General features: G+C 37.2%; 1 protein-coding gene across 4 annotated transcripts in view; it reads left to right on the top strand.

The window, feature by feature from the left end:
• Positions 1-14,358, top strand: part of apba1a (amyloid beta precursor protein binding family A member 1a) — a 71,746-nt gene that overhangs the window by 35,175 nt on the left and 22,213 nt on the right. For all 4 annotated transcript variants that reach the window (XM_089130092.1, XM_089130094.1, XM_089130093.1 and 1 more), the window contains 4 exons: positions 3,716-5,382; positions 10,841-10,951; positions 12,258-12,297; positions 12,402-12,547. In XM_089130092.1, the coding sequence (XP_088986218.1) occupies positions 3,784-5,382; positions 10,841-10,951; positions 12,258-12,297; positions 12,402-12,547 (1,896 nt within the window). In that variant the 5' untranslated portion in view covers positions 3,716-3,783. The remainder of the gene's footprint in view (positions 1-3,715; positions 5,383-10,840; positions 10,952-12,257; positions 12,298-12,401; positions 12,548-14,358) is intronic.

The following is a 14,358-nucleotide window of genomic DNA, read 5'->3' as shown; positions in this document are numbered from 1 at the left end:
AGTTGGAAGTGTTTGAACATACCATCTTAATCCGGCTGGGGAGGGGGATTCACCTCAACAACTGAGCTGCTGCTTCCTCTGCATACTGCCAAAAATAATCTTATGAAACAGTATTATTTTCTTTTAACAAAAAATTTCATCTTCCTCAAAGCAACTTTCAGGTATTTGACAAGTAAAACTGTGTATGTATATTTCAGAAAATATATTTTAAGCTAAATTAATCTAAATTATACATGTATTTTTTCATTCATGTATACATAAATTGTCATTTCCTGAAACAGTATTAATGTCTGATTTTCCAGTTAAAAAAAACTATTTACAACAGTATAAATTTACTTTATTTTTCTCAAACCATGGGCAGATTGTTATTTTCTGTCGTGTTCTATCTTTGGGTTTCCAGTTAAAAAAAAATCTTAAAGGAGTAGTTCACTTTTAAAAAAAACTTTTGCCGATAATTTACTCACCCCCATGTCATCCAAGATGTCCATGTCTTTCTTTCTTCAGTCGAAAAGAAATTAAGGTTTTTGATGAAAACATTCCAGGATTTTTCTCCATATAATGGACTTCAATGGGAACCAAACGGTTCAAGGTCCAAAAGACAGTTTCAGTGCAAACTGCAAACTGTTCAAAAGGCTTTAAACGATTCCAGATGATGAATAAGGGTCTTATCAAGCGAAACGATTGCTCATTTAAAAAAAAAAGTTTAAGTTAAGGTCGCCTTGCTCTGTTCTGTGATGCGCGTTTGTGACTCTCCTGTTCAAACTCATTCATCAAAATGAACAAATCTTTTCCCGAGATGACAGGAAAAAAGATTTGTTCATTTAGGGTTATAATACCCTTATTCATCGTCTGGAATTGTTTAAAGCCCTTTGAACAGTTTGCAGTTTGCACTGAAACTGTCTTTTGGACCTTGAACCGTTTGGTTACCAGTATTATATGAAGAAAAATACTGGAATGTTTTCATCAAAAACCTTACTTTCTTTTCGACTGAAGAAAGAAAGACATGGACATCTTGGATGACATGGGGGTGAGTAAATTATCAGCAAAAGTTTTTTTTTTTTTTTTTTTTTTTTAAGTGAACTACTCCTTTAACTTCTTTGAAATTTGGTACATTTATTTTTGAAACAAATCAATGCAAATCACTTTGGAAAATATACTTAAAATGAATTCAGTTTATCTAAGTCAATCTATAGACCATTTCACAAGATGTAAACAACACTGGTCCAGAAGCACTTCCTGTTTCAGTTTGTAACTGTTTTCTTTATTTCACATGTAAAGAAAACATCTTAAAGATGTTTGTTTAACTTTTTGATTCAGTTTGAAATGTTCTGTTTGGTTGTATTTTATCCCAGCTTTTATGTAGTGTTAAAAAACTGAAACAGGAAGTGCTTCTGGACCAGTGTTGTTTACATCTTGTGAAATGGTCTATATATATTTATAACAATGCAAATAAGCAAATTGCTGTAAAAAAATACTTTCAGATATTATAAATGTTTTAATTAATTTAAATCGTTTAAATAAACATATGTCACAATTGTGTACGATAATAAGACTAGTTTTTGAATAAATATTAATAATTAATATATCAAATGAAACTCTTACCCTATAGTGTATACCTGTATTTGCATGTACAGATGTTTTTTTTTGTTTTTTGTTTTTTGTTTTTTGTGTGGTTTTTTTGGTCCTCTGACTCAGATCATCAATGTGGTTTGCCCTCAGGATTTTGTACATGTTTTGAACTGAAGTCAGGAGGAGGCTCACTGTCATTTTATTTCCTCTGGCATTCCATCACCTTCTAAAGTCTACACCAATTACTGCTGATTTCTGACGGGTTCGGTATGCGCACCATCACTTTTGATCACACCTTACAGGAACACGAGTACCATGACTTCTTTCTGACATGATATCTCTAACAACATGCCGTACTCCGTCATGCATGGAAACAGATGTCATGTTTGCAGCGGTGACTCATGTTTTAGTAGGCCGTATGCTGCTGCATATTTCTATCGCTCTCTCTTCTCTCCATCGGTCTAAGGTTTAGAGACACTCTTGTTAATTCAAATAAGCTGTCAGGAAACAAATGAAAGTGTTGCTAATTGTTGTGTTGATTAATATGAGATCACACTTGTCTCTTTCCAGATGGAAGTATGCTGCAAAATGTCACCCATCATGATGCTCCAAAAATGTCAAAAGTTTGGTATTTAATGAAGACATTTGGACAAAAACATAGGAGGAGTTTCACTCTTGTGCTTGGGGGGAGGGCAAACCTACCAATGGTTCTTGTTATTTTTAAAATAATTAAATAAGGATTAAAAGGAGGTTAAGGGAATAAAGAAATACGAATGTGTTGTTTGCAGTTATTAAGTAGCCTAATCATTTTAGACTATTTGCAAATAATATTTTAAAATATGCACACATTCCCCCTTATTCACACATGTCAAAAACACAAAAGTTTCTTGTCTCGTCACATTCAGTTATGAATGACATGATTCACGGTAAATGATAGCATGTTTTAAATTCAAAATGGTGAGATTTCTTAATAATTTCTAGCAGCGAGAGATACATCTCCGATGCACGTTAAAATAAATATTTTTCAGTTGTTGGACGACCATCCTGGCCCATCCCTATTTTGAGAACTCTTCTTTTGTTTATGGCAGTGCATCACCCACTTTCCTGGCATCAACTGCAGAAGTAGGTCACATGTAGTCGGGTCTAATACTGCTGTCTTTCACTTGTACCAAATGCACAAGAATGCCCTCAGGAGCTCATTCCGACATTGAAAAAAGTGAAGAGGTTAATGTGCAAACATGACTGGTCAGATTGCTTGACAGTGGTTTGAATGCAAGTTCTCTCATTAGAATGATTGTGTTATGTTATTCAGCTTGTTTTGTGACATCTGCTTTAACTTGATTAGAGTCATGAGATGTATAGGTCTATTTGCCTTAACACTACTCTAATTTATGTTAAATGTTTGTGGCAGGTGCAGCAAATAATAAAAAAAACAGGAGGGTGTGTACAATTGCGTTGTTGTTCTCTTTGGCTGCAACAGCCTCACAGGGTGAATTCAGCTGATGTTGATGAGAGTTATAAGAGGTATGAAAGTGGCGAGGTGATAAAGCTAAGAGATCCTTCTACTGTTATACGTAATTGCATCAGTTTCATAGATTTTGACTAAATTTAGGCCTTTACTGGTTGAAGCATGTGTGAATATTATATAACCATCATAATCTTTGGACATCAAATACAGAGGGAGCTGATCTCGATATGTGGCAGTATAGTAAATGTCACTATGAATAAAACATCAGCTACAACAAGGCTAATGATGATTTCCCCCCCTGGTAATTGTTCAGAAATTTGATTGGAAGTGAATTGGTCTTAATTCTTATTGGAAAACATTATAGAATGTAAGCCCAGGCATGCTCCCATAAGCATACTGATACTTTAGTGGCATTTTGTATTTGGAATCTGAAATGAGTGCCATACAGTCAAAATTACACTTTAAATTTGTTTGAAAGTACCTTCATTTGTTTTTAACATATTTATTTAGTCATTTCATATTTTTGTATGCTTTTTCTTTTTAAATGGATAAAAAAAAACTACAACAGTATTATTAATTTCTTTATATGTACCTAAGGGAAAACTACTGTGATCAATGATCTTACTGAGTTCTAAGTGTTTTAAGATTTATATCTGTTTTTTGTTTATTTTTCTGCAGGCCGTGCTTGAGTGGAGTCCTGCTGGGAGAAGTAATGCTCTGTGTGTAGACCTTCGCCTCTTCCAATCATGAGCCACCAGGAGGCGCCACACGGCCAGGAGTTGAGAGAGGCGGCTGAGGCAGACCTGGAGCGTAGAGGCCCCGAGGGTCAACAGCCCCCCTCATCCCACCGTAGACGCCACGACAACGGAGATGGCAGCCGCTCCGGTCGCTCCCGCAACCACCACAGCAACCATGGTACAGAGAATAACCACTACCAGTCCCAACAGCAGGGGGCCCCGCGCTACCGCAGATACGAGGGATCAAACGGTGGGACGAACCGCACACGTCCCACGAGGAGACCAGCGGAAGATGGTGATCCCGAGCAGCAACCTGTTCAGCAGCCCATACCACGACCTGCAGTGACACGCTACCGCAGACAGGGAGACAACGAGGCCCGACTTCGGGCACAGCAACAGAGACAGCGACAGCGGGAGAGGCAGCAGAGAGATGCCGAGAGAACGGAACAGCACAGGCTGGAACATCAACAGCATCTCATCTCCCCTACGCAAGCCATGACGCCCGCAAGAGAGCCAGAGGAGGCTGAGGAAGACGAGGGAGATGGTGGCAGCGCTTTGGCGCGATCCGCCAGCACCGAGAGTGGCTTCCACAACCACACGGACCGGGCTGAGGGGGATGCAGTCATGGTTCTTGAAGCGGAGCCCGAAGACGAAAGCACATACGGCATCCCACTGCGTCCTGAAGCTGAGGAGTACACCGAGAGTGCCGAGTCAGAGCAACAGCACGGTGGTCCAGCTTACCTCCAACCCCAATACCCACCTCAGCCACCGCCCCTACCTCGAGATCCCCTGCCTAATGCCGAGAGGCCCCATGATGCAGAGACGCTAAACCCCAACTACTCTAATTATGTTTACACTCAACCCATGTACCGCAGTCCCACCGGAGAAGGAGAGGCCTGTGAAGGTGGAGCAACAGAAGATCCAGAGCCATACTCTGAGCCCTACACTGAATACACCCTTCAGGAGCACGTTTACGAGGAGATCACGGATGGCCCCTCGACCAAAGCTGAGGGACAGACTCCACAACAGCGTAGGGCAGAGTTCAGGCTCTTCGAGCGTGAATTGTACGAGCAACAGGAGGCAGTTGGGTCCAGGCTCCACCACTACGATGAGCGATCTGACGGAGAGTCGGACAGCCCTGAAAAGGAAGCAGAGTTTGCCCCTTATCCCCGAGTCGACAGCTGCGAGCAGGATGAGGACATTGACCAGATTGTGGCAGAGGTGAAGGAGAGTCTGAGCTCGCAGAGCCTGGACCGTGTCGCCATGGGTCTGGACAAGGACGATGATGAAGAAGAGTGGACCAAGTCAGAGTCCCATGGTCAAATGGATGAAATCAAATCCCCGGAGCCAATAATTGAAGGAGAGGAGGGAGAGCAGCCCCCCAGAAGTCCCTCAGAAGAGACATCTCCAGTCGTAAGGAGCAGTCGTGAAAAGAGAGATGCAATCTCACTGGCTATTAAGGACATCAAAGAGGCAATAGAGGAGGTGAAGACAAGGACGGTCCGCTCGCCCTACACGCCAGACGAGCCCAAAGAACCCATCTGGGTAATGAGGCAGGACCTGAGTCCCACAGCAGAATCTGACCTGCAGCCTTCTCTGGGGGCTGATGTGAGTATGAGCCGCACTATGCATAATGTCCTGCTATCTTTGCTACTCTTTTGTTGAACTGCAGTTTATGCTTTGTAGCGTCATCACTGCTGTTGTTTCCACAGTTTTATTTCTATGGTATATTCTTGCTTAAAAGGTCACTCTTAAAGGGTTAGTTCACCCAAAAATGAAAATTCTGTCAGTATTTACTCACCCTCATGTTGTTCCAAACCTCTATGTGTTTATTTGTCCTGCTGAACACAAAGGAAGATATTTGGAAGAATGTTTTAATCAAACAGATCTCATTCCCCATTGACTACCATAGTATGTATTTTTTCTATGGAAGTCAATGGGGAATGAGATCTGTTTGATTAAAACATTCTTCCAAATATCTTCCTTTATGTTCAGCTGAACAAATAAACACATAGAGGTTTGGAACAACATGAGGGTGAGTAAATACTGACAGAATTTTCATTTTTGGGTGAACTAACCCTTTAAAGTGTTATATTTTATATGTGAAAAAAATTAAATTCCATCATCATTTACTCATCCTCATGTCATTCCAAACTCAAGACTTTCCGTTCCTCCATTGAAAGTCCAGATAGCCAAAATTTAGAAGATCCAAAAATGTTGTAAAGGCATTGTAAAACGAATCAAAAGTGGTTTAATCCAAGTCCTGTGCTAAAAAATACAATTGCTTTATGAACTGAATTACATTACTTTAGGCTTTTATTCATATGTAAACACATACATGGAGCCCATCACATGTGAAAATGGTAATACAAAAGCTTGTGCATGCATGAGTCATGTGCTAGAGCAAACCTCATTGGTTCTCACACATTTGAGTTTCCGTGGGGTGTCGTGGTGTACCATATGTGATGCTGTTCATTGTTTAGATGTAAATAAAAGCCTAATTATCTATCTTTGTCTTCGATTAAACTGCTCGATTCACATGTATTCAGTTTGTGATGCCTTTATGACCTTTTTTTAGATCTTCTAAGTTTTGGCTACCTGGTCTTTCAATGGAGGGACAAAAATGGATTAACCAAAATCATATACAGGTTTTAAACAACAAGGTTGAGTAAATGATGACAGAATTTAAAGTTTTTTGGTGTACTAACCCTTAAGCACATTTACATCATGCTACATTCTTCATCTGCCGGTCCAAGTACACATGACACAATTTGTCAGATATTTGAGGGATTAAATATACGTCACCTGCTTAGAAGCGCTCAACACAGAGGCCAGTTATATGTCCAACTCAGATGGAAAAAAACACATCTGCTTTAACTTGATTAGAGTCATGAGATGTATAGGTCTATTTGCCTTAACACTACTCTAATTTATGTTAAATATTTGTGGCAGGTGCAGCAAATAACAAAAAAAAACAGGAGGGCGTGTACAATTGCGTTGTTGTTCTCTTTGGCTGCAACAGCCTCACAGGGTGAATCACATCATTCCTCTGGTCGTGACTTCATCGCTCTATCACTGTTCATTTCTGGAGAGGACGGTGGCACACACTAGTCTCTGTCTCATGAGTGGTGCCTGCCACGGCGCCGGACAAATTGCATGTCGCTAGAAAATGAAGACTGCTCGCACTCATAGAACGGCTTTCTTTATCCATGGCCTGGAGAGCTCATCTGTATTCTTGCGAGTGCTACTACACATGACTAGCGTGGGCAAATTAAGTTGTCCTGCTCCTCAGCCACAACAGACGTTGTCTGAACAACAACACATAGAGAGAAAGATGAGTTCTCTGTATTAGAAAGGCTACAAAATTACCATGTCTTTACTTTTCTTCTCTTTTTTTTCTCATTATCTGAGATGAGTATTACCCGTTTTATTAACATAATGAGTGGATGTCAATCAAGTGCGCCCGTGGTTAGTATCAACCTAATGGTATCATCTCATGATGTGTGCTTGAGATTTTTGATAATCTTTTATTTTGTTTTACATTTACATAATTAATAGATTCTGTGCTGCGTAATTTTACTCAATCAGAGCTGAATCAGTCACATTGTCTATTACCAACACATTACAGAAATAAACTATACATAAGTATACACAGTCTCACTAAACAAACAGCACAAAGCCCAGCTCATCTGTTAGCTATTTCGACAGTGTTAATTAATCGCCATTGTTTGTCTGAGCAGTATTCATGAGCACAAGGCCTCATTTGGAAGCAGTTCTATGGGATCGCGGGCTTTTGGCTCTCCGATGAGAGGGAATGTAGAAAGAATTGCACTTAATTGAAATCTCCCAGTGGGAGTTTAAAGAAGACACCAGCCGCCACCCACTGCAATTATGGTTGATTTTGTAAATGATTGTGATGATGATAAATTTTATCTGTAGCATATTATTTTTCCACTCATATCCCACAACATCTTTTATTCAGATCATTGAGGAGGTTTATGTGGCTTCCCATGTTATTTTAGTATTGTGTAAATACTATTTTAGTATTTATTAATATTTTGATTCGACTTTTATTTTTACATTTTCAATTTTCATTTTAAATTTAGTGTAAGTTTTACTCATTTTATTATGTGCTTTTGTCATTTTTTTATTTTTTATTTGTGTGTTTAGATTTAGTTCAGTTTTAGTAGTTTTAGTGCTTTGACTTAAACATTATTTCAGTTTGTTGCCAAGGCTAATTCAATTTTTGTTTTACTTTTTCATTTTAGATTTATATTTTCTCTTCTTTTATTTATTTAGCTTTTCTTTTTTTTAATTTCCGAAAAATGTTTCCTAAAGGGGTCATGTAATTTATTATTACTTGAATATGTTCCTTGAGGTACACTTATAATGTGAATATAGTTTTTTGCACCTAAAACAAATGCATACTGTTTAATTTACAACTTAATTTACATGAATTATTAGTCAAGGTTTTTTAATACATCAATTTTATTTATAGAGCACAGCTTACACTGACCACAGTGCTGTACAAACAATCATAAAATACAATAAAATAAAATACAATATTACGTTAACAAAGATAACCGTTACTAATCCATAAATTAATAATCAGGAAAGGCTAAAGAGTAAAGATCTGTCTAAAATCTAGATTTAAAAACAGAAATAGAAGAAGCACTCTTAATAGCAGGAGCAGCAACTGCAAATGCTCTGCACTTTTCGATTTAACACATGGCCGTGGGACGTGTGAGAGAGCTTTTTGGCAGTCCTAGGAGACATAGGAGCTGAATTCACATAAATAAGATGAGAAATGTAAGATGGAGCTTGCCTGTTAAGAGCTTAAAAAACAATCAGCAACATGTTTTATTGAATTCTAAAAAAGTCAGGAAGCCAGTAAAGAGGTATTGGAGTGATATGATTACATTTCGATCTAGCTTTTTATGCGACACTCACATCCAGTGTAGGCAAATGTTAGTCTTTCTTGATTTAAAGGGATAGTTCACTTTGAAATTTATTTTTGATATGTTTTAGCTTACCTCAAGGGCATCCAAGATGTAGGTGTCTTTGTTTCCACAGTGTTTTAAATTTTGATATTTTTAGGTCAAACCGTTCTTGTCTGTCAGTCATATAATGGAAGTCTATGGGGATCTCCTAAAAGAGCATGTACAGAGAAGTCCAAATTAAACATGATTTAATCACTAGTAAATGTAAGTACACATTGATGGCCTAAGACACGAAACGAGCGGTTTGTGTGAGAAAACTAACAGTATTTATATCGTTTTTAACTCTTGTAATCACAGTCAAGTCCAATATATTATATCAATATATTATTAGCTAACAATCTGAGTCAAAAATCCTCTTCAAAAGTTTATATCTATTTTGAAAATTCTTACATTTGATTTATTCCCTAGAAATAGTGCACCATCCTAAACATTTCATATTAATTTTGTATTATAACATTTCCTTTGTTTAAAAATTAAAACTTGTTAGTGATTCTCAACTGTAAACAACTGTCGTTTAGTGAATATCATTCAGTCATGCATCTTCCACAGATCCCACAATTAAATCCCATTAAAGCTGCGCTGAACACTTGGTGGTGTCCTGCCCTCTCCTATTCTGTGCTGTTCTCAGAATTTGACATTTCATCAGAAGCCTGTTATTTTCCCCCTTCACAATATGATTTATTTAGTGCAGTCAAAGAGACACAGAAAGAGACGGCCTGTAAATAATTCAGCAAGGCTCATATAACACCAGAGAAGAACAACTGCCGTCTTCCCCTGCCCTCCATTAATGCTTAACATGCTTTAAAATGTATTATTTATTTTCAGTATTTTTATTTTTATTCAGTGTTTAGGTCATTTATATTTCAGGGTGTGAAAAGTAATAAATGAGTCGGTAACTAATAGGGACTTCTAGTGTCTGCTAACTTCATTACTGCTGCTTATTTCACCAGTAAAGCTGTCAGGGAATTTAGCAGAAATGAGTTTTTTTCCTGCAGAATAGCAGTGATGTAGCATAGTGTGGTGGTCTCTGATCCATGTAACTCTTGAACGAAGCTGTTCCAGGAACGGTTTTCCCAGGTCGGGCTGTAACAGGAGCCGTGTTCTCCGCTGTTGTAAGTGGAGTTATCAACGTGGGTTTGATGAGAGAGGAAGAGGCTCTTATGTTCTTCTCTCTTGTTCTCTGGTCCAAAGAGCAACATCAGCTGTAGCACTTGATTTGAGTCTATCTTGAGGAAGAACATTTTCCACGGCTTATTGATATGGAAAATTTCTGGATGTATCAGGTAGATCGTCAACTTGGTGATGAGGTGAGGAGCTTTACGTAAATGTGGTTTGGATGTTTTAGTATCAACGTAATGTTTTTCCGCGTTGCTTTAACTCATCGAAATAAGTTAATTTTCAACTTTCTTTAAAGTCAGTTTAATGTAATTTAAGTTTAAATGACTTAAACATCCAACAAGAGACAGGATTGTGATGTTGATTGTGCTTACATTTAAGGCAGCAACTTTTTTTTTTTTTCCATTTCCATTCTACACATCTGATTATAGTATTGTAATGGAGATACATTGTGGGATGTTATGACAAAGGATGAACAGGAAATATCTTTTAAATATTTCATTGTAATGTGCTCTGGTTATTCAGGGTATGAGTCATTTGTTCTCTAGTATTTCACATTTTGGACTCAGATATGACCTCTTCAGAGGAATGAGGTGTAGTTTTGAGACAGCAATACCGTTTTCAGTTTCTTCTCTTTGGGAATTCTTTACCTGCTGTCTGAACTGAACCTACTGCCAACAATAGTCATTTAATTGTCACATTAGTGTTTTTGGTTTGTGTCTTTTTGGTTTGAATCTACCTCATTGCTTTGCTATTTAAATGATACCAATTTCTTTTATTCATTTATTTAATTTATTCCAAAACTGTGAAGACTTGTATTAACATAATGTACTCTAAATGTTATTGAAAGTCTCAATACGTGATTAAATGTAGTTTTTGTGTATGAGTCATGGTCCAGAATGATAGACTGTAAAGCATGCAATATTAATGAATGTGTCTGTTTTGTCCAGTCTCCAGGCTCAGGCTCCACGTCCCCACAGGGGGCGGAGTCTTCCAGCCGTCCCCTGCCGCCACACGAGGGGAGCGACAGCTTTGAGTCTCCATCTCCAGCCAGTAAAGAGGTGGGAGGCTATGAATAGAGCTCTGAAACTGTGCTGAAAATTGAAGATTTTTTTATTATTATTCTTGGTAATAATGTTGAGAAGGTGCTCTAGGATTTTAATTAGACACATATTACTGGCCACAGAATTATGGCCCTGACTGTGTGTGATTTAGAAGTTATTATAAATTATTCAAGAGACCGTTATAATAGATTAATTGGAGCAGATTCAAGTTTTAAACTGTATTTCTGCTTTGGCTATATAATGTATTCTTGCATTGCTATTTTGTTTTATTAATTCAGTTCATTTATAAAAAAAAATGTATATATATATATATATAGTGTACAGTATATATAGCATGTATATATATATATATATATATATATATATATATATATATATATATATACACACACACAAGAATGTCTTTTTTTTTAACGGTAACGTTGTACAATAAGTTCATTTGTTAACATTAATGTATCGATTAACATTAACTATGAGCAATAAGTTTGTTATAATATTTAAAATCTTGGTTTTATACAACTTTTGATTTTAATAATGTATTAGTAAATGTTAAAAATAACATTCATTATATAGACAGACCCCGTTTCATATGCAAACATGAGTTCACAGTGGAAATTCACCTTAATCACTGTCCAAGACTTACTGAAGGCAGAAGTTGATTTACATTTGAAGAGTTCAGATGCAAAATGCCATTTGAAATTTTCTTCTTTAATGATGATTTTTATCAAACTTGTATATTTAAGTTCAGTAATTTCACTTAAATGGCAATGATAATTACCTATTAATTGTTATTTAAGTGAAATTACTGAACTTAAATATACAAGTTTGATAAAAATCATCATTAAAGAAGAAAATTTCAAATGGCATTTAGAGGCTTTTGCATCTGAACTCTTCATTTGCTAACGGTGGGAATTTGCATTGAGTTAACAGCTTCTGAGAGCAGGAGGGTTTAACCATCCACCCTCATTTGTGTGTGTGTGTGTTATCTCTAAACTTTTAAAATCCTTATTACCTTTTGTTTGACTTATTTGGAAATGAGACATTTGTACCAGTCGCACTGAGACATTTCAAATGATACCAAACATGTGTAAAACAGTATGATTATTGTTCACATTAAAACCATTTAGATTCTTGTGTGAGTTTGCAAGAGTGAAGAATGTAGATTCCACTCGTTCTTCAACCAGTTTTCCAGTCTTACAGTTTGATTATTATATTATATTGTGCAATATAGAAATTAGGGACACACCATACAGTACCTAAAAATAACAGTTTAATGAATGTGTCTTTGTTGTTGTGTGTGCAGTCAAGGAGAAGTCTTGCTTCATTCCCAACATATGTGGAAGGTAAGATTGTCTGTCATTTCCTAATTGTTACAATTTTCAGGTCCTCAGCCGCCACATGTTTTGAAGATGAAAAAGCTCTGAAATGTTCCTCTCCTCTCTATTAGTACCAGGCCCATGTGACCCAGAGGATCTCATTGATGGTATTATCTTTGCTGCTAACTACCTGGGATCCACCCAGCTGCTGTCAGACAAGACGCCCTCCAAAAATGTGCGCATGATGCAGGCTCAGGAGGCTGTGAGTCGCATTAAGGTGAGGTGAAAGTCCCCGCTGTAAAGATGTAAACCTGAGCTTCCATGAATCTATCTCAATAAATCTCCTAAGCAATACTTACTTCAGGATCAGCATAAATGTTTCAAGAAAGCAAAAGTGACAGTTTTAGGACAAAATAATGGGAATTCATAAGGAATGTAGAGCTGTACTCTGACTGGTCATATACGGAGAGTGTACTATTGCGCAAGCATTTTATTCCTCGGATACAACATGATGAAGTTGCGTTTTGCAGACATGTTTTGTTGTTCGAATTGAAATGTCAGTTCACAGCAGAAGATGAGAGATGATCGTAAAACTAAGAGTGTGTGTGTGTGTGTGTGTGTGTGATCCTCTTGCGGTAATGATTCCATAGTCAAATGCAGAGACCTATCCCATGATTCTTGTTCCTTAGGATCAGAGACATTTACCACCTCCCTCCTGTTCATCCTCCTGCAGCATAAATCAGCCATTCGCCCTGTCAGCTGCATTACTCAGCATTTTTTACCTCCACCTTAAAAAATGCAGTGAGACCAACACCCGTGCCATTTAGTGTTCTTTCAGCATGTCCCTTTGTATGTACATTTTTTGTTAAAATATTCAATTACAGATTGCTGTGTGGTATTGCAGGCAACAATATCAGAATGGTTGATTGCTAATGATTATAATTATGAAGTCATTTAAAAAAGGTAACTGTGTGGACACTTTTGGCGCTTTTCCACTGCATGGTACGTTACGGCTCGCTTCGGCTTGCTTTAAATGGTCTGTTGAGGTTCCAAGCGTACCGTACTGGTACTAAATGTGACGTGAAACACTGCAGATCACTGATTGGTCAGACAGAATCGTCAGTACCAGCGTCATTGTATTTGCGAGCAATAGACATCGACCCGAGAAACCAAACCCGCTAGATTTAAATTGCCAGTAACAGCCACCGCTGTTATTGATCAGATTATAATCCCACCCACTTTAAAGGTCACTCTATCTGCAGTGGAAAAGCAACTTAGCTAAAGCAAGCCGAACCGTGCCGCACCGAGCCGAACCGGCAGTGGAAAAGCGCCATTTTATCAGCTTAGCTGAATAGAACAGCTTAAATCAGCATGAAATTCATGTCTGGTTAGCATTAGATTGGTGCTGGTCTAGCTGATGGACCAGCATTTACTTTTTTAACCAAATTGACCAACGCCACTAAGAAAAATGTTTTTTAGAACATAGTTTTGTATTTTTTCAAACATTTACACTCTCTCTCTCTCTATGCATATATATATATATATATATATATATATATATGTTGCAAACATTTTGGGAACGTTCCTACAAGTTTGGGAACGTTCGTACAAGTATTAACTTTTAAAGAAATGTTAAATAAACTTCCAACTGAAATGTTTCAGAGAGAAAACATTCCATGACCGATGTATAAAATAATGTTTTGTGCTACTATTTTTATAATATTAGTAAATGTTAAATAGTATAGTAAAATATTATAATATTGTTCATAACTTCCTTAGAGAACTTTACCAGAGAGTTCTGAGAACATTCCCTGTTAGCTGGGAAAGTAGTTCTAGATATTACTAGGGAATATATGAAGAGTTCAGATGCAAAAGCCTCTAAATGCCATTTGAAATTTTCTTCTTTAATGATGATTTTTATCAAACTTGTATATTTAAGTTCAGTAATTTCACTTAAATAACAATTAATAGGTAATTATCATTGCCATTTAAGTGAAATTACTGAACTTAAATATACAAGTTTGATAAAAATCATCATTAAAGAAGAAAATTTCAAATGGCATTTAGAGGCTTTTGCATCTGAACTCT

The sequence above is a fragment of the Pimephales promelas genome, chromosome 4 (assembly GCF_988280905.1).
Source record: "Pimephales promelas chromosome 4, fPimPro1.hap1.1, whole genome shotgun sequence".
Taxonomy (NCBI): Eukaryota; Metazoa; Chordata; class Actinopteri; order Cypriniformes; family Leuciscidae; genus Pimephales; species Pimephales promelas.
The sequence above is the reverse complement of the archived record's forward strand: the minus strand, read 5'-3'. Positions and strand labels throughout refer to the sequence as shown.